The following is a 19,145-nucleotide window of genomic DNA, read 5'->3' as shown; positions in this document are numbered from 1 at the left end:
GTAACAGGGCAACACTTTACAACAAAGGAGACTGTTTATTGTGTTTGACAAAATACATGTTCTGATATCGAGGAAGATACTCAGCTAAAAACGGTTGGTTTAGCACAGTACTATGCTGTTAGTCGACTGTTGTTCAACCGTTTTCGCGACTTTTCCAATATCAAATACCTTGGCTTTACTTGATATCCTGCCACCTCACAGTCAAATCCTATGAACTTGCTGGGCTTTACAGTAAGATGACAGAGTAACTAGAAGAGTCACCAAATCAAAGATTTCCGAGCCTCTTCCCAACCAAGGCAGAACCATTATCTCCATTCTATAATATGCTCCAGTCAGCACCGGAAGACTACCTACTGCAACGACCAGAGCAACGCGCATTTTCACCCAAATTTCCCGTATACTACTTCTTCTACGGAACGTTAACAGCTCCATCTCAGCTGCAAGGAATCATCGACTTACCGGAAGAACCACAACACCGCGAAATGGGGTGATTATCCAGCTCTCATTGATGGAAAGCAAGGAGAGGTGGTTACAGGATATGCGTGTATTGTACAGACCAAAGAAGAGGCGCAAAAGCTGTCGTATTACGAGACGAGTGCATATGAAGTTGTGAGCTGTCGGATATACTTCAAAGATGAGGAGGTGTCAAAGGAGGTGCGTGGGAAAGCTTTTATGGTACGCTGGTGACACGCAGGCTCTGTTGGAGCAGCGGTTTGATCGCAAGCTTTGGAAGCTGCAGATGGGAGATAAGCTCCGATAAGCATTTGTATGGCGGTAGGGAGATGATGGATATTTGTTAATGACTGCAGCACAAGCCAAAGTACCTTCGCACATGGACATGGAAACCAGCATCGTTTCCTAATGATCCGAAGCATTATGGATACCTCATGTACTTATTATCTAGCTGAATATGAGACACTTATCTTATACCCCTGATTGTCCGACAAAAGGACCAGCAATTTCAAATGAAACACGCATCAAGTAGCAGATCACATTCTTAGATCGTAATAATACATGTAAATCGCATGATACATGACTCATCTCTTAGTCGTTATATATCAATGAGATTCGAGATATAGGTTCAGATTCCATTTCATTTCTCCGTGTATAGGATCCGTTGTACCTTGCCAGTGATTCCGTTCTCGAACTCTTCGTAGACCTCACCTATCTCTGGCGATTGCGAGAGTGCTTCACCCAAACTCCTCTTAGACCCTGCTAAGCCTCTGAAAGCCGGCTCTAGATTGTCCGTAGGTCCGTAAATCTTGTCGTTTAGCTTTGCCGAAGTGTTCATTGATAGTCCCCGTGCTTGAAGTATATCTGATTTGGGCACCCTCAAGCGACCGATGTAGAAATTCCTTCGGTTGGAGCTTCGCGTAAAAGACGAGGACTCAGAAGTCATTTTCCATGCTTGTGGGCTAAAGGAACGGCGGAAACTCTGACTGGATGTCGAATTTGGGCTTGCACATAGTTTATCATGAACGGCTCTCTCATACAGTGACTGCTTGTAGCCAGAAGCACTGGCTCTCCCAGCATTACCCTCTCTGCTTGACTCGATGACACTCCGTCTTCCAGGAGGAGAATTGGTAAGTTCTCTTTGAGAATGTTGCAATCTCGACGTAGGTGCAGTTTTCGAAGACTTGTGAACGGACTGCAGACGGCTCTTATGCCCGGGAGGGACAATGGCACTTCGAGGGCGCCAGTCACGAATAGCTTCTTCATAACACTCTTTCAATCTTGACTGATACTGTGCATCCGAGAACCAGTTATGTTGCAGGGCTTGCTTGGCTGTCAACCTCTTTCTCTCATCTAGAACTAGTAGAGAAAGAACAAAGTTCTGTGCCATTGTGCTCGCCTCGTTCCACTTGGTGTTCATGAACACATCATTCAAATCCCCTGGCTCATTGTATTCAACATTTCCCGAGGCCGAGAAGGGAAATGGAGGTGTGCCAATCAGTAACACGACTGTGATGCAACCGACTGACCAGAGATCAACCGACTTTGTATAGCCACACGTACTTACTTCTTTGTAAACCTCACTATGTCATAATCAGATTCGTATTCTAAGTATAGATACGGGATTTCTTACGGAGCAGTATAGTCCCATGTCCCGACTACTGTCGACATCCGCTTAATCCCTGACGAGACAACTTGTGCACACCCGAAATCTGCCAGCACAACCCGGCGTGGGAATCCATGCGAAGTCATGAGAATATTCTCTGGTTTTAGATCTCTGTGGACAATGTTGTTGTCGTGCAAATAGTCTACAGCAATCAGGATCTGCTGTGTGATAGAAGCCGCGTCGAAATCCGTTATGTTGCCACTCTTCGAATCAACGAACGTGAAGAGGTCTCCGGCAGTGATGAGATCTTCGAAAATGTATCTACCTAAAGTATTAGTGAAGACAAACATGATGTGTTGGAAGAGTAAACGAACAATGAACTTTCCATCATAAACACTTTCTCGACGCCAATGATATTAGGCTGTCGGCTCATGTCAGTCGTGCACGGATATCATCAACTAGGATCATCCATCTTACATGACTTAGCTTCTCCAGTATAGATACCTCTCGCTTCTGAAGCTCTAAAAGGTCTGTACCAGAGAGGTCATTCCTTCCTGTAACGGCTTCCTTAACCGCACGGAGATTGACAACCTTACAAGCAACCTGGCTGGTGGTACAGAGATTAACAGCCATGCGAACCTGTCCGAAACTGCCTTCGCCTAACAGGCGATCCGTGATCAGATACTCGTTCGCAAACTCCTACTAGTCATTAGCACGGGCTACTGACCAGCATTGCATCTATCTAACCTTCGCTTCTTTCTGTTGAACAATGTCTAGTGGCCTCTCGGATTGGTACTCAGATCTGTACTCGAGGAAACTCTTGGAAGAAAGCCGGATAATATCGCCATCACTAAGGAGGACCGCACCGCCGTTCGTTTTGTCAATACGTTGCCCATTCCAGAAACTTCCATTTGTAGATATATCCTGGGCATACACCAGGGGAGGAATATTTAAGGGGTTTTCTAGATCGTATATCACGGTGTAGATCCGAAGGTGCTGGTTGGAAACACATGCATCATGAAGTACATATTGGCTAGGATCGGATTGCCCGGGTTAGTAGCGATGAAGAACAGAGATCCGAAGCAAAGACGTACCACGTCTTTCGATTCCGCCCAACGATCAATGGTTGGAATGCTGAAATTGAGTGTGGATTGGTAGCCTGCTTGGTCAGAGGATCCCATCGGCATATCTTTCCCACGCACTCGAGCATCGTCATCTTTCACAAGTAACCCTAACCGCCGTCGCGGCGACAGATCAGCTTGTGTTCAGGAAGAAGTACTAGTAATATGTCAATGAATGGATGACGCTATATCAGTATTGTTTGAAAAGTTGGGATTTGTATGTTTGTAACAAGGAAGAAGTTTGTCGAGGTTTGCAAGTTGAAGTGTCGTTCAGGGAAGGAGCAGAAGGTGATGTGATAGACGAGGAAGGTGCGGAGCGTGGGCAGACCCCTTCCTCAAATATATATTCTCTAGATAGTTCACTATTTAAATATCATCTTAGGACACTCTGCTATGTACACTGCAGAGCTCAAAAGTGATGTAGCTATCAAATATACGCATTTGACGCAATCTGCTGAGGCTGAAGGTCCTCTATTTTGTCAGACAGGACAAAAGGTCCAAAGTTTGACGCCCGCAGATATACCATCGCAGACAGATTGCGACTCGGTTTCATCGGATAGCATCATACGCAGCTAGCACTTGCTGCGTACCTGCTTGGGAAGAAAATAATTCATCAAAAGGCTGCTCAACTGCCTTGCATACGGCGAATTCTCTCCTCCGCAGCTCGAGCACGTCGCTCCCTTTCTAGCCTCATCCTCATTTCAGGCGTCATACCACGCATTTCGTCTTCCCGCTTCTCTGTGGCTGTTTTGTCCAACGAAGCTAATTTCCTGCCACCGACATTCTTCCGCTTCTCTACCGCAGCCACATTAGCAGCCTCTTCCGCCTTCAAACGTTCTATCTCGGCTTTGCGACGATCTGCTTCCTCTTTGGTGGCTTCCTCTCTCTCCTTCTCTTGACGTTGGCTTACTTCAGCTTGAGATATCGGGGACGGCACGTGTGCCGCTTCCCAGTCCCAGGCTGATTCTCCCAATTCATGCCTCGCCACTCGAAATGCATCACGGGTGGCACGATCTCTAGCAAGATCAAATGGCGTTTTCCCCTCGCTATTCTTCATAGTGGGATCGAATTTGGCTTTCGATAAGAGAGAAATTACCAGAGCAGGGGAATCTGAGTTGGCAGCAAGATGGAGTGGAGTAGGCGCGTGATGGTTCTGAGGTGCATCTGCGGGAAAGAATCTGAAAGATGGAGGAATGGCATTGTTTGAGACGTAGGATAAGAGGGCGGGCGCCTTTGATCGACGAATAAGTGCCTGTATTTGTGAGGTATGTAGCATTGCAGCCTCCTCCTCTTCGGACAGCTTTGGTGCCTTTGGCTGTGGAGCTGGTTTGACAGGCTTTGTACTCGTCTCGCGTGGTTTTGCTTGCGCAGCTGCCAAAGCCGTTTCATCAATTTGGCTCACTTTGACTCGAGTGAGTTCCTTGAAGCATCTCATGAGTTCCGCCTGGGTGGCACGACGTGTGCTAAATGGGAAGCTCCGTAATCTAGCATCGTTGTTTCGAAGAACTTGTCCTTCGTATGAGCCAAACAATGTCTTACGGTTGGTGTTTCCTGTGGCTCGAACAAATATGAGTTCCGCCGTATCAATCATAGCTTGCCAGTCCTTGAGGAGAGTGCGAATATCATTCTCCAACGCAGCTTCGTTATATCTTCTTAGACTTGAACCAGCGGAATGTGCAGCACCCTTGGCCGCATCGTTAGCCGACTGTGCGCCACCTTGTTTCCTACGTGTTGTATAACGATGAAATGTCTTGTGCGCAAGTACTCTGGCTTGACGCTCCTCGATACCCCCTTGTCGCTTTTGTATTTCAGGAGCAAGTCCGATGATCATAGCAGCAAAATGCCCACCGCCTATCATACACATGAATATATGTGGCCCTTGGTTTGAAGAAGCCTTGTCGGTATTATTCACCCGCTTGATGGGCTCCAGTTGCTTTCTTCGCAAGGCATCCACGATATGCTCCAGATTGTCCTGTTCCTTATTTGAGAAAATCGCTTTGTATACTCCCAAAGCTGTATTTTGAGGGAGGTCAGGGTTAGAGAACCACACTATGGGTTGTTTGTTCAAGGCATTCCTCTCCTGTGGAACTGTCGATTCTTCTTGCGAGATTTTTGCCTGTTTTTTTAATAGCGCCACTAAATTAGAATCAGACGCATGAGGTTCGGGTTCGTCTTCATCGGACTCTGAGCTTTCTGAACCGGATATCGACTCGTCTATTTCTCCAATAGCTTTGGTGAACTCCGCTTCATTCAGCAGTTGATTACCCCTCAGTTGGGCCTTGACGTTGTATCGGTGGTGGTCCGATCGGGCGTGGTCACGGTGTTCTTGCACATTTTGAAAAGATATTTGACAGAGCGTACATGAGTTCGATGTTGCGATCACAGTTTCCCGGTCAGAAGAGTGGGCAGTAGCAGCGACTGTGTCAGTTGGAGGAGTGGCGATCGGTTGCGCGTGGGATTTGAGCGTCAGGTTTTCCAAGATCTTGGAGGGGAGGTCATAAACTAAGGAAACCGGCCATAGTCAGGCTTTAAGTCCGCCAATGATATTCTCATTTCTGACTTACCGTAAAGAGGACCTTTCAACAAGGCCTCAGTCTGTGAACCGCTGTCCGCCATTGTATGTGATGTTCAAATACTCGGATGCAACAAGCTGTTGCAGGTTAGGAACGGCGATAAGCTATTGCGGCTCAGGCTAGGTATTTATGTCATCGCTATCACGCCTAAAATGGTACCCGATAACTAAGCCTCAAGAATTTTTGCAACCTTTATTTCTGACTCATTCTGATTCATTAATGTATAAATACCAGACTAGGTCAAAGTGGCAGTGGAAAAGAGACGAGTCTAAAGCAAGAAAGGCTATAGTCACTTAGTCTCGCAGCCTTTTAGGGCAATGAATCATTTTTAGTCGTTACACGCGCACATTAATCGTGGCTGCGATCGTCAAATCTATAACTGATGGAAACCAGGGCTGGTCTAAAACAAGCAAAAGACAAACGGTCTGCGCAGTGACGGGCTCAGCCTCTCTTGTCAAGAGCAGTCTCGATCTCCTGAAGTGGTTTCACAATAGTCTCAATCCATTCCCTCTTTCCGTTATCCAAGAATTTGGGATACGGTCGTCGACACCAAGTGCTTTCCTCTGGATATCCCAGAAATTTACCAACAACCCACTTTGTGCCATTGATCCCTCCCTTTCCAAAGCCCCACTCGACGCTGGCAAGCTTGATCTGGAGTTCCTCGGCTTCGGTTTTCTTACCGGCGACATAGAGGTTGAAGATTTCGATACATGTCTATCAGTACATTGCTATTAGCAAATGATGATGTTCCCACGCACAATTCTAAATGAGAACGATACTGACCTTAGGATACAAATTCGCCATACCAGTCACACAACCGGTACCTCCAACACTCAAACAAGGGACCAACCAGTCACTCTGGCCAGCAAGAGCGACAAATCGAGGTTGTCCAGCGTATTTATTATTTTTCAAGTCCAAACCCGGCCCGAAGTTGGCAACCGTCCTCGCCACAGATGCGATAGTACCACAGGTAAGCTTAACGGCCACGATGTTAGAGTGGTCACCGAGGACTTGCAACATCTCCGAGTTCACATTCAACCCGCTCACGACCCCGGGAAAGTTGTAGATGACAATAGGGATCGGTGAAGCGGAGGCAACCTCTTGGTAGAAACCAACAATAGCATCCTGATCAAGCGCGAAATGAAAGAATGAAGGCACCAAAACAAGGACAAAGTCCGCACCAGCTTCCGCCGCAAGCTTTGTATCCTCAATAATCGCCTGTGTGCAACCACCATATGTGCCGCAGGTAATAGTAATATCTGCTCGTCCGAGTTCCTGCGCAACCAAGCGCGTAAGACTTATAAGCTTTGATTTCTCCTGGGGTGTGACTGCCGCAGCTTCACCGTTCGTGCCGCAGATAACAACGCCAGGTAATCCGCTGCCGATCAAGAACTCGAGATGTTTTCGTTGAACGTCCCAGTCTATGGTTTGGGTTTCGTCTGACTTGAACCAGGTCAAACTGGGAACGTGAATCCCGGGAGGGTATGGAGTTCCGGTCTTGCTGGTAGATCCCATTTTGTGTTCTTGCTTTCGCTATTTGCTGTATCTGCCAGGACTGATCTTTCTTATTCAGAAGTATATATAAGTGTAAACCGAGTAATCCTTGATGTTTCAATAGCTCCAATCTCTCGCTCGGCTAGGTCAATTCAAACACAGCTCGCTGACGTATGAACATAAACACGACGGTGATACAAAACCAAAATCAAGTTCAAAGTGAAAAAGGAGAATAAGAATTGACAGCAAAGCATTTTCTTCTTGTACAAGTTTAGAGAAATATACAGAAAGTCGTTACCCCGAGATCTGGAAGAAAAGCGTCGTCTTTCCATTTTAGGAAACGAAGCGAGCCGGAGGTTCTCCGATCCTGGAGTAAAATGGATGTCAGTCGGCATTCTGGCCGATCGTATTTATTCGAGTACTCGGAATCATTTTCCATTTCTCATGCTAGAAGCATATTTTATTGTTACATATATCAAATCTGGTATGAGATACCTGAACAATAAGAGTTAACGAGCATGAAGCAACGCTTTAGCACTGCACAATCAGTATGATACAGGGTATATAGTAGTAAATCATTCAAGCATGAAGTCATCAAGTCCTTCGTCTCATCGCTGAGCATGTCGGATTTACACAATGGCAAAAGCCCTCGTAAAAGTGTCATACATGACCTGTCGAATATCCATCCTCTGCCCGGCCTCATCCTGTCGTCTTATCACCTCTTCCAAAACATCAGCTGTAATCCCGGCATTGGAAACGATACTTTCCATGCTTTTCATTGCGGCGATGACCCATGCTCGTTGGTGTGCATCATCTGATTCTACCCCAAGCATCAAGAGAGGCCAGAGCATGTTTATTGGTAAAGGGGAAGGGTCGGAGGTGAAGTTGGAGACGGCCTCGATTGAGTTCGTTGTCGCCGCACCTGTAGTATCGATGGGTGTGCGCATTAGATTCTCAGTGACCTGCTGGATGGCGCAAAGGGCTGTTTCAAGGTCTGGTGTTCGTGGGAGAGCTATTGTCAAGGTTAATCGCAAAGTTCGACATCAATACAGTAGCTTTCTTACTCTTATATGCAACGCGATGCAAATGAACGAAGCATGCGTGATAATTGGCATAACATACCATCAGCGCCCTTGATAATGTGTTGGTCAATGATGGAGAAAGTAACGGCGGCACTAATTTGCATGCAATGGCATGGTCCATGAGTGCCGGTCGTTGATGCCAAAGAGCCTTGATGTCCTTGCTTATCTTTTGAGCAATGATCATGACCTCGGTCTCATCGTCCACAGTGCCTCGAGAACGGTGCCACGGGTCGATTCTTGATATGCGACCCATGAACGATTGTACTTTTTGGAAGAATGACGAAGCCGGGCGCGTAAGAACCTCTTCGAGAATAGTCTCTGGGTTTTCTAAACCGCCATCAACAGTGTCTGGAGGTGATTCCATATCCGGGGGTATATTATTATCGTCTTCATCTAGAAAAAGTCCCTCTCCCCCAGCACTCACGGCACGCCCATCGAGGAGTCGCAACCAGGACAGTAAGCATTTCTCTAGACGTAAAACATAGTAAGTAAGGCTACCACAAAGCAAAAGGAAATGACACGAACCTGTCAGGCTAAGATCTTCATATCGAACTCGCTGGATGACATGAAAGGCATCCCGTAGGTTGCCATGTGCCTTGAGCACATCATCATCCAGAAGATCAATATAAGTCAGCAGAAATACTGTAGCCAATATGTGCCGGAGTTCAGCTGCAAGAAGCTTCTGATCGATGGAGACATCAGCAAGGATCTTCGTGAGCATGTCCCTGGAATAAGAATAGTATTGCGTATGTATGGTCCTACATCCTGAGCGCGGCGACTCGAATTGCAGAGCAGCAAAGGCCATGACAGCATTCTTAACCATCTGCGACTTTTTCCCCATATAGATCAACATTTTCCTCATCCGAGACCATCGGGAATTTGTCTCCAACGGTGCTAGAATTGGCGGTGCGGTAGACCGGGCGAAGAAGTCTGATAACTCGGACTCGTTGACATTTACGCCAGAGGCCCCAGGTATGAAGTTCCCATTATCACTGACCCATCTATCGCTCACGAATAAAGGTGGACCAGCCGTCGAAGTTGTCCTTCTCATAGCGTCAGAGTCAGCTAAAGGCATGACTAATTGCAGCTGATCGTGCGGGGTGTGCAAGCTGTCCAAGGGTGATGAACCCGTAGGGAAGGAGATTGTAGGAGAATCATTATCCCAAAGAAAACTCGCATAGTTGAATATTTCACTGAAATCAGCTTCTGGAAGAAGCTGTGTCTGTGTGTCTGAATGCTCCAATAGCTGCTGTCTGAATGAGGATGGCTGCTCTACTTGCTCTTGCACCAGTGACAGCCTTTGTTGTTTCTGTAGGGGCGACTGTGATTTCGATTTCGCTTGTGGTTGTTGCTGTGAAAGTCGCTTCTCTCGACTATCTTGCCTCGACTTCGACTTCGTCTTTGAGACTTTGATAGTCCCAGGTATAATGAAAGAGGAGTCCGGGGGCCAGTTGCATGACAGATGTAATCGCGAGCAATGTCCACACTTTGGATGGACTTCATTGCAACGGACTTTTCTCCGCCTATTTTTTTTATCAAGCAAGCTCATGGTCAGTCTTCATGCAAAATCCCCCCTCAACCAAATCAGCCTACGAATTGAGATGGTACTTACCGGCAAGTAAGACACCCTGTCCGTGTTCTCGCCACACGGGGCCGCTGCTCAGGATCATGCTGCTGCCATTGATGAAACATGCTGATCCAATCCGTAAAGGGTTTGGTCTTCTCAGAAACTAGATAGCGTCGCAGCAGTACTATACGATCAATGTAGCGAGGTTAATCTTATCTTGGTTAATATTTTCATCGGATGGAGGACAAGAATGAATCTCCTGAAAGATGCGGGGATATTCTTCTTTACCCCAGCTTTCTCCATGTGGTCGCCAATCAGAGTTCTTCGTCGGCTAATTTCTTCTTTGGGAGTGCGACAAGAAACCCTAACCATTAGCCCTCCACAGTGCTATTCTGGTCAATGCTAATGCCAGTGTCTATTTGTTTAGGCAAGCAGATAAACTATCATTATTCATTGTCCTTCATGTTCTCATAGCTATCAGTAGGCTGTACTGTGATGCCATTCCTTTTTTTCATTTCTGTCAATCCACAAGAGACAGGTCTGCACAAAACTGAAAACAAGAAGCAAAAAGTGTCCAAACATAAAAGGGGAAAAGACAAAAGCGACCCGTTATTGACAAGAAATGAAATATCTTCAAACAAAGGAACAAAGCCCTATCCCCGTCGATATCTGACCGAAACGTTCATATCATGTACTAGCATTCATTCATGGTTGCCCCCTCCATAGAGAGAAAATAGGAAAATAGATCAAAGGCTCATTATTGATCTTTCGACATCGCCAAACTCACATGAATGTAAAACGCTCACAAATTACTTTATATACCAGGATCTAGACCACTACCACGACGATGTAGAATGTGTGGGTGACTTAAAGAACCGGTTCGAAAAGGCAAGTTGTACATGTTCACATCGTAATCTCTAGGACGTGCAAGTTCTGGCATTGCGAAAATGGGGGGGGCATCCTGGGGTGGAGAATATTGTGCATATGACGTGTATGCCATGTGAGGTGGCATTTGACGACTGGCTCCGTTACTGTAGTCAACAGGTGAAAACATGTTTTGCTGATACGCCGGAGACCAGCTTGTAAAAGATGTTGATGGATTCGCTTGTACATGAGCCGGGTCTTGACCAACAGCGTGTAACTGGCTGGTTGGACTGGGCTCTGCGAATGGCGAATGATCCATGAACTGGTTGTGAGTGGGAGTGAGAAGAGGCCCTGCTATTGGTGTGCTGACCAAACTTCGGTGGCCGAGTTCAGGCTGTGAAGATCCGAATTCTGGTGTCTGGTGTTCGGAATTCGAAAAGCTTAGTTCAGTAGGTATTTGAAAGCTCGAAGTAGTCTCGAGCGGTGAGATATGTTGAGGGATGCTGGCGACGTCTAGAGGACTCTGTTGTTGTGAGGAATCGAGGGGCTGCGCCTGAGGCGAAGAGGCGACAGTTTCAGGAGGAGTAATTACTTCAGATTCTCCTTCGTCTTCGGACTCAGGCTCTCCTCTCCTGGCTCCGGCGTGATCGGAAACGAAAACCTGGGTGGTTCCATCTGAACAGGATCAGTGCTGTTTGCAAGCTCTCAAGAGTCACTTATACCTACCGATTTCATTTCTTTCATACCGCTCCTCAATTTTCCTCACACGAAAAATTTCTTCTATGACTCCAAGTCGTTCCTCCCTTCGCTCCTCTGGCCCGATTTGTCTTCTACAATCGAGGGCAGCGTCTTCGAGCATTTCTGCTGTTATTCCCATAGGAAGAAGATTTTGGACAAGATGAACGAGCAGCATTAAACGAACTATATTGTACTCTGTCAGTAATCTAGTCAATTGACACCAGGCAGTTGATAGACCTTACAATCTTTCTTGATGTGGTCAGGTTCTCTGTGTATAACATGGCGTGGCCACCAGTCAGGCTTGGTTTTCTCGGGATCCCCTTTCTGGCCGGGCAGCGCACCCTTTCCACCATTATAAGGGTGTTTGACCTGCTTACGGGGCTCAATGACCTTGATGAAGCTCTTAGCCAATATGCGGCAGTTGACTTGTTGCAACCGTCTGAAAGCACTTCCATAAAATGCAGAGACTTTTTTCCGATTACCGATTTCTAGAGAAATCTGATCCCCTGAATCCTCGAAGGCTTCCGTAACGTTGACAGTCAGACGCTCCTCGCGATGTCCAGTTCTTCGCCGCTTCGGTCGCCCTGCACGTAAAGATGGCCCGCTGTACTCCGTCAGTGCAGCCAGTGAATTATGCCTGCTCGGCAACAGGCCTTGTGCATGTGCGAATGCGTCCCGCGCACGAGTGTCAAAAATCGGAGTATTCAGGTTTGACATTTCTCTGATGTTTCCAGACCTATCAACGTATATCATAGCCCAATGAGAGGGCATGGGGCCGTTGAATACAACATCCTGAGTCTTGTCAGTGTGGAGCAAGTGGAAATAGAAAAAGGTATACAAACCAGCTCGAGTGTTTTGAATGGCCTGTAGTTCTCAGATTCAGGAGTTACACCGGCTTCTGCTAGCTTCTTCCCCTTACGGGTTGGCGGAGATCCTCTGATCGTCATTCTTCTCGTATCTAGATGGATTTCCCGAATACTGCGACGTATGCAGAAAGACGACAGTTGTTTTATAATGGTCGTATGTACTGCTCGGGGATGATAATACCGGCAGTGCACTGGGCTGATCAGATGTGTTGCCTTGCTTCGGTGAGGTATCCGGCGCGGGGAAGACAGGGTCCCCTGTACTTTTCGCCAAGGTCAGCAAAAAAGGGTATCCCAGTAAAAGCAACGCAGCATGTAGATTGCCGTACATGAAATATGCTCAAATAACAATAAGCACAACGGCCACCCACAACATGGACAGATATGAAAGCTCGACTAAACACACGATCGAGAACAAAGACAGATCCGAGTGTGATACTGTCTATATCTAGCGACGGTCTTTGGGTCAACTTCAGTTGAGAAAGGAAGCTTGGGTACACTCGAAGAACGACAAAAGTTAGAGCAATTATAAGCAAAATATGGACAGACAATGGTTTGACCGAGAATTACAAAAGAGTGCCGTCGAGAGGGTGAGGCGGGATGGCCTTGATATACCCTGTCTAGTTGACATCTTTCAGACCTGAGTGAACGATTCTGTCTCTTGACGGCACGGCCCTTTCGACCCGCCCAGAAACCATGGCAAAAGCGAGTTTTTGGCGGCATTAGTTTACTAGGGTAAGTATTACCTACCGTCTTAGGACGCATGTATCTTCCATGCGTGCTCAGTGGTCACATATTGGGTGAAAGCGATCGGTGGGGAACACCCAGATTCAGGGTACGCTAAAGGCAAGCAGTTGAGGGACTAGACTCGCTAGAGTCAAGTCTAGACAAAAGTGTTGCGATGCGGTACGATGCGTCTGAGGGTCTCTTTAGCCTCTTCGGAAGAGATTGCTAGGCTCCCGCGGATAATCGTGGGCCCTAAGAGGGCCACTAAATCTCAAGCTAAAAGCGCTCGGATACGAGGTTTAAGAGCGCCAACTTACAGGGATAAGCGATCGAGTTAATTTGACACCAGGGGTCACAACAGGAAGAATATCGATGAGTCTTACGTTAGCCAACAGGATCGCGCGGATTATACTCCGGAGACGAGACTACTTTTGACGGGGTCGATAGATTGTGATACTACTCAACAGCCACAGATGCAGCGACGGGGAGGAAGCGATGTGCTTTCAAAATTACTTTCTCGTAACTATCTCGTCCGTACGCTCTGTTAGTACTCGATTTTGTGGCCAATTGTCTCAAAATTTGCGTCCAATTGGGTGGTTCATAGCTGCAACAGTGGAAGTGAGGGATATCAACTGAATTTAAATCCCGTGGGCTAGCTATGCACTCTCTTCTGTTGTTGGAATATGCCCTTTCCGCCCTTTAGTCTTCGTAGATCTAAATTACCAAGAAAGAAAATTAGGTATGTAAATGGTCTTACAGTCCTGTACCTTAAACTAGTTGGGTATGAAATCGCCTGTACTAACCATAGGTCAAAGCAGCATTCCTCAGCTAGACGACGTCATAGGCATTGAGGTTCCATGAATTGTGCATGATGCGTAGGATCTCAAAGTGTTTTTCGGTTTTCGATGGGATCGTATGCATAGACCTCGTCACGTCGTAGATTCCGTTGCAGGAGGAAGACTGGTACGTGCCTAAAGTGTGGCGCCTGCAGTACGGTATCTTTCGAACTTATGAAGCATAACACAGTGCCATTATTCCAGTCGTAGATCTTTGTAGCGTGACTTTGACTGGAGCAGTGGATCCTAAAGTGCAAAAACTCCTGTTCCTCTTTTTCAGGCCTGTAGGTAGACCGATTTGTCAAGTCTAAAATCAAAGTAGAATAGCTTCATCCACAACGCTGGGCCCCTGAGTCGTATTCAGAGTCTTTAGACACTGTACCGTTCCTGAACCTCCTGTTTTGTCGGCGTTTGAGTCGGCCAATGTTTCGTCTATAAGCAATACCAATACCGTTTTGAGCGAATGTAATATGTCGAGCAACTAATGCTCACAGTTGTGTAATACGTACTATACATTATAGGATTGAGCTGCTCAGGATTGCTAGGATTATCCCTGTAAAGAGCAGCCAGTAACTTTGGCCGTTGCAAGTCACTCATTGCTAATAAAGGAAACGCATCTGCACCAGCAGAATGACTTTCAGCTACAATGTGCCCCAACCATGCTTTCTGCAAATTGTGTCTGACTCAACGGTTAATACTACTCACATCATTCCGGACATCATCTGATGAAAGACATCAGACCAAAGTAAAGCACTGATCCAGCGCCAAGGGAGGAGTAGGTAAAGCATATCTATTCCAGATTCCTCAAGACGTCACCAAATCTCAGATATGAAGGCCAATGCTCAGGGGTGTCAGTCATCGTGAACGGTGTCAAGTCATTAAATAATAGAATAATATCAAATAATAAAAATTAACAAGGCTGTCCTTGGTACACTTGATCATTCGGTTAGACGAATTTGGCGGAGATACAGGCTGGTCCCCCGGTGATGATCATTGGCCGGCATTCGTGGCTAGCCTATAATGGAGAGCAGTTAATGCTGAAATACGACGTAGATGAAGATCCGATGGCTTGATAATCTACAATAGGCGTCAGCTGATAGGCGTCAGCTCATAGCTATTCGGGTAATACTCCATACATAACTTGGATCAACCACAGCGATTGGTCAAACCCTAAGCATGTACGGAGAACGTCGGACTCATGTTCTAAGAAATCAACCACTCCCCCCCTTTTAACGAAGGGTATTAAGGAAGGGATGGCGGAAAGAATACCGAGACAGAAATTTCCATTTATCCTAGCACACAAAGTACAAGAAATGTATACTCTAGCCGAGAATAGAAACGGAGGGAGGACTCCTTGAAGCGCAGGTTGAGGTAGACGCTAGAGGTTGGTGATATGCAAGTGGAGATGCAAGAAATACCAAGCCTTAGATTTGAGAGCATGTACGGAATCTATCTGAGTGATAATTAATGGGTAAGCTCCAGCATCGCCCATGTGGATTGACGATTTGCGGAGCAGGAGAGATCAATCGAGGAAGCAAAACCTTGGGAGGAGACGTAAATGCTCGATATTGTGCGTTACAGCGCCTAGTCTAGTCTAGGTAAGACTGAAAAAATACATTACACGTACATATTCGGTACGGTACGATTGCTGACGCCTCCTCGCCCACAGGAAATTACCCAGCGACATTTCTTCCTATTCAGGTAATTTTGGACTCTCGAGATCTAGTCGCCACTCGAATATGCCACGCATCCGCTATGTATTGATATTAAATGATATTGCTTGAGATTGTTCTTAGTTCAATCCAAGGACATCGTTGGGACCGGATAGCTTAACCGAAGAACGATTACAGGCCCCTGTAGCTTTCTTTTCTCAAGGGCTTTCCCATTGCACAACCTAAGCCCAAAAAAATAGAGCATCATCAAAAGCGATTGTAAAAGTTCATAATGCCTAATGTTAGTTAGGGACACCGCAATGGCGCTCTCTAATCTTGTCCTACTAATCTGTATACTAGACTACTTGTTGGACTTTCCTCCATCTTCCTCTACTTCTCAAAGTAGGCTACCTCCAAACTCAAAAATTCTGTCATAATAGAGGGGTCACTAATCCAGCCACCCAGGTACGCCGCTTTGTTGAAGCCCTAGGTTCATGTTGTAAAGCTATTTCGTACATCTCGGTACTTGGGCAGCTCTAAATGAGTACCGCGTTGTAATCATTTAGGACATTAAACATGTATTCCGTGATCCTAAGACTACAGAGTCCGGACCCAGCAGACCGGGTATGTATTGATCTAGTTGTGGATCTTTTGTCACGGTCCGTCCTGCGCTCGGACTGCCCGATTGATTAATTGAACGATACAGGCTCGGATAGGCCCAAAAAGCAACCATTTATTATGAATATATTGGCATGGACGAGGCAAAGAGATCCGTCCGTGATAGCTAAGACTATTACTTTTATCTTGCCCCAATCATTTGGAACTATGGCTATCACTTGGCATTAGACATGTTTAGCAGGTGGAACTTTTTGGAAAACTGAACTCAAGGCGCGCTAAACCTAATAAAAATGTAACTAAACCTAAAGTAGTTCGATCCCCCAAACTGATATTCGCCTAATTAGGTTTAGTCTAGGCATGTGATCACGAATCATAGTACTCTGTATATTTGAGGTTGTTTTATTGGGGTTGCCTCACGTGACGATCATACTGCAGGATTAGTCTTCACCCTTCACGTACTGCGTACTGCGGGGTTCTTCCTCCTTACAACTGACTGCCTCATGAGAGTCAGCCGCTCGCCTCCGCAAGTTGCTCGTCATCTCTCACGCAGTCAAGACTTGATTTTCCCACCCACCTCCCTATGTACATAGATTCATAGTGCCATTACAATACAAAGACACTTGCCTCCCCACGAGGGAGCGCGGACGGGGCCCTCTCTGACGCTGCGGTCTAACGCGTTTACGCGTAAGACCTCAGCGACAGGTGATCCGTTGCGGCCAAACTATACACACATTTTCCATCTTGACTGCGTGAGGTCACCAATAAAGGGTGATTATAATTCGGTTCCCCAAATCTCGACTCCTTGCTAAACATGTTTATTATAGCATTGAAACTGTTTACTCCCAGCTATGTGAATAGCAACATGCCAAGATGAATAGGCACCTAAGCATGTATATGATCGTCGTATTTATATGTCAAAATTGTAGGAAATGGTGCAGCAACAAATGGTCGGTTACGCATATACCAACATAGGTATGTGGCTGACTATTCACTATTTTTTGGTGGCAATATTTATGAGATTTACATCACTATCAGTGATTCCACAACCTCGAATGTGATTACATTTTCTTCAGTACGCCTAGGTACAGTCAACATGATTTCAGTATGCGCCACATTGTCACGACTCCAGATGCATTACTCGCAACAGCCCCGTAGTTCCTTCATGTAGTGCGTCATGTAGTGACAGATGTCAGCACAGGCCATACGGTTTTTCTCGGGAGTGTGTACTCCATACTGTTCACTTATCCAGTGCTTGAGAGTTCTGTGTTGCTGGCCAGGTCTCCATAAGGCCAAGGCGCTGAGAGACTTCACATTGACGTTTTGGCACATTCTAAGCCCCTTCATCGCTCCTTAAAATAGAGCCCCTTCCATGTTTCTTCCTTCCGAAACTCTATTTCTATGTTCGTCTAATAGATGAGTAGAGGAGATGGGTCTCTACCCATTTGACATGTGAATTACGAGGATGAGATTCCCGGCGGAGCTCCACAGAACAAGCTATGACAAGTATTAAACTTCCACTTGATTCTAAAAGATACCTTGGCGAAGCGGATCTGATAGGCTCGATCTGAATCGATATAGGTCCGATCCACGATCTAGATTAGCGCTCGGACGTTTTAATTAGAGATACAAGATGCGGTATTGGTAAGGTGTTGCATCACTTGGTAGACATACGTGGCCATGACAGTGTCTGGAGAGGTTACAACATGTATCTAATCATCATTCAAAACGTAGCCTAAAATGGAGATCGCTTGCTTCGATAAGGCTGTATGGGCCCCTAGAGCTTCCCTCCGATATCTACTCACTGATCCACCACCAAATCTAACAGACATCGCTTAAAGCCGCCTTGAAACTGGGTCTTTCTCGTTTATAGCTCCATAGCACATAGCCCATAGCATCTGCCCCCTCTTGGCCAAGTTTAAGACTCCTGTCGGGTTTGAGGTTTGAACTATGGTTCCGTTCGCCGATGACCAGAAAGAACGGTGAGCAGGCTTGTCATGTGTGCACAGACTGTTTGTCAATTTCTTCAGAGAAAAGTGGCTGGTAATGCATACAACACTTCCAAGGTTCACGTGCTTCGCTTGTTCAAGACTCCAGACCTCCTAATAGCCTACTTCCTATTGCGGTAGTAGCATGTACCCCTAATTTATATCCCGCATCTATGCTTTTGTGGACCCTTGCATTGGACTTGAAGTTTGAACTTCTTCATCAATGAGAACTGCTGATTTTGAACGCCGATCTGATAATCAATTAGTCATACTCTCGCTGATTTAAGACTGAAAGAACACATCAAATAGGGTACGTACATACAATATCACTACTACAAATGAATAAGAGTCAGCAGTCTGCGTCAACTACGAACTAACTAGTATGTAGGAAATTAGGTTTACCCCAGAAAAGAGTTTAGGCTAAATTTATCGTCTTGAATGGCGCGCAGGTGTCATAACAGTGATAGTTTACTAACACAAATTATTCTCGGATAGTGTTGAGATGGTCTCAATTTTTGGTCTCGGGAATCGGAGTCGGGCATTTTTTGTCTTGTTCATTGACCACAAAACTTGAAACTAAGCCGGGAATGTACCATAGCGTCACCAGCCTTTTTTCTCAACTCACGAGGCTAGATGCGACTGTGAAAATGTAACCGCCATGACCAATTAATCGGGCCCAGTTAGCGATCCCGAGGCGGGTAGGGCAGATTTGAACCGGTCTCAGAATTGTGAGGCAGATACTAAGTAGATGATTAATTAATATCTGGTCCACTTCTACGCAATTTCAGATCAGCCATCAGCTTGTTTGACAGTGGAAAGAAGTGGGGGATGATATGATATCGGCATTTGATCGGGACGCCGAAATAAAAACTATGTTACACACGGGATCTTTACTGAGACCCCGCCCATATCTCCCTCGCTACAGTATTTATTTTCTTCAATTCTTTTACCATTGCTGTCTCGGAAT

General features: G+C 46.1%; 6 protein-coding genes across 6 annotated transcripts, besides 1 other annotated feature; 1 reads left to right on the top strand and 5 right to left on the bottom strand.

Moving 5' to 3' along the window:
• Nucleotides 1–323: 323 nt before the first annotated feature.
• TSTA_119140 (uncharacterized protein) lies at nt 324–760 on the top strand (the record flags this gene model as incomplete). The annotated part of the gene is given in 3 exon segments (XM_002482097.1): nt 324–395; nt 427–654; nt 668–760. The coding sequence occupies 3 exon segments, from the start codon at nt 324–326 to the stop codon at nt 758–760; spliced, it is 393 nt and encodes a 130-aa protein (XP_002482142.1).
• Nucleotides 761–1,093: 333 nt separating this feature from the next.
• On the bottom strand, nt 1,094–3,275 carry TSTA_119130 (serine/threonine protein kinase, putative; the record flags this gene model as incomplete). Its single annotated transcript, XM_002482096.1, has 6 exons — nt 1,094–2,036; nt 2,087–2,380; nt 2,434–2,480; nt 2,537–2,758; nt 2,807–3,092; nt 3,154–3,275. The coding sequence occupies 6 exons, from the start codon at nt 3,273–3,275 to the stop codon at nt 1,094–1,096; spliced, it is 1,914 nt and encodes a 637-aa protein (XP_002482141.1).
• A 198-nt stretch (nt 3,276–3,473) lies between these two features.
• On the bottom strand, nt 3,474–5,796 carry TSTA_119120 (C2H2 finger and ankyrin domain protein, putative; the record flags this gene model as incomplete). Its single annotated transcript, XM_002482095.1, has 2 exons — nt 3,474–5,682; nt 5,745–5,796. 2 exons carry the CDS (start codon nt 5,794–5,796, stop codon nt 3,806–3,808), a joined length of 1,929 nt encoding a protein of 642 aa, XP_002482140.1. The 3' UTR covers nt 3,474–3,805.
• Nucleotides 5,797–6,194: 398 nt separating this feature from the next.
• Nucleotides 6,195–7,268, bottom strand: TSTA_119110 (dihydrodipicolinate synthetase family protein; the record flags this gene model as incomplete). Its single annotated transcript, XM_002482094.1, has 2 exons — nt 6,195–6,467; nt 6,537–7,268. The coding sequence occupies 2 exons, from the start codon at nt 7,266–7,268 to the stop codon at nt 6,195–6,197; spliced, it is 1,005 nt and encodes a 334-aa protein (XP_002482139.1).
• Nucleotides 7,269–7,876: 608 nt separating this feature from the next.
• TSTA_119100 (C6 finger domain protein, putative) lies at nt 7,877–10,131 on the bottom strand (the record flags this gene model as incomplete). The annotated part of the gene is made up of 4 exons (XM_002482093.1): nt 9,942–10,131; nt 8,855–9,852; nt 8,312–8,797; nt 7,877–8,259 (listed from the first exon to the last, which is right to left on the bottom strand). Exons 1-4 carry the CDS (start codon nt 10,019–10,021, stop codon nt 7,877–7,879), a joined length of 1,947 nt encoding a protein of 648 aa, XP_002482138.1. The 5' UTR covers nt 10,022–10,131.
• A 211-nt stretch (nt 10,132–10,342) lies between these two features.
• TSTA_119090 (uncharacterized protein) lies at nt 10,343–12,445 on the bottom strand (the record flags this gene model as incomplete). The annotated part of the gene is made up of 4 exons (XM_002482092.1): nt 10,343–11,435; nt 11,487–11,681; nt 11,741–12,290; nt 12,341–12,445. 4 exons carry the CDS (start codon nt 12,443–12,445, stop codon nt 10,711–10,713), a joined length of 1,575 nt encoding a protein of 524 aa, XP_002482137.1. The 3' UTR covers nt 10,343–10,710.
• Nucleotides 12,446–14,800: 2,355 nt separating this feature from the next.
• Nucleotides 14,801–14,837: a sequence feature (AT_rich).
• Between the last annotated feature and the right edge of the window lie 4,308 nt (nt 14,838–19,145).

The sequence above is a fragment of the Talaromyces stipitatus genome, genomic scaffold (assembly GCF_000003125.1).
Source record: "Talaromyces stipitatus ATCC 10500 scf_1105507295555 genomic scaffold, whole genome shotgun sequence".
Taxonomy (NCBI): Eukaryota; Fungi; Ascomycota; class Eurotiomycetes; order Eurotiales; family Trichocomaceae; genus Talaromyces; species Talaromyces stipitatus.
The sequence above is the reverse complement of the archived record's forward strand: the minus strand, read 5'-3'. Positions and strand labels throughout refer to the sequence as shown.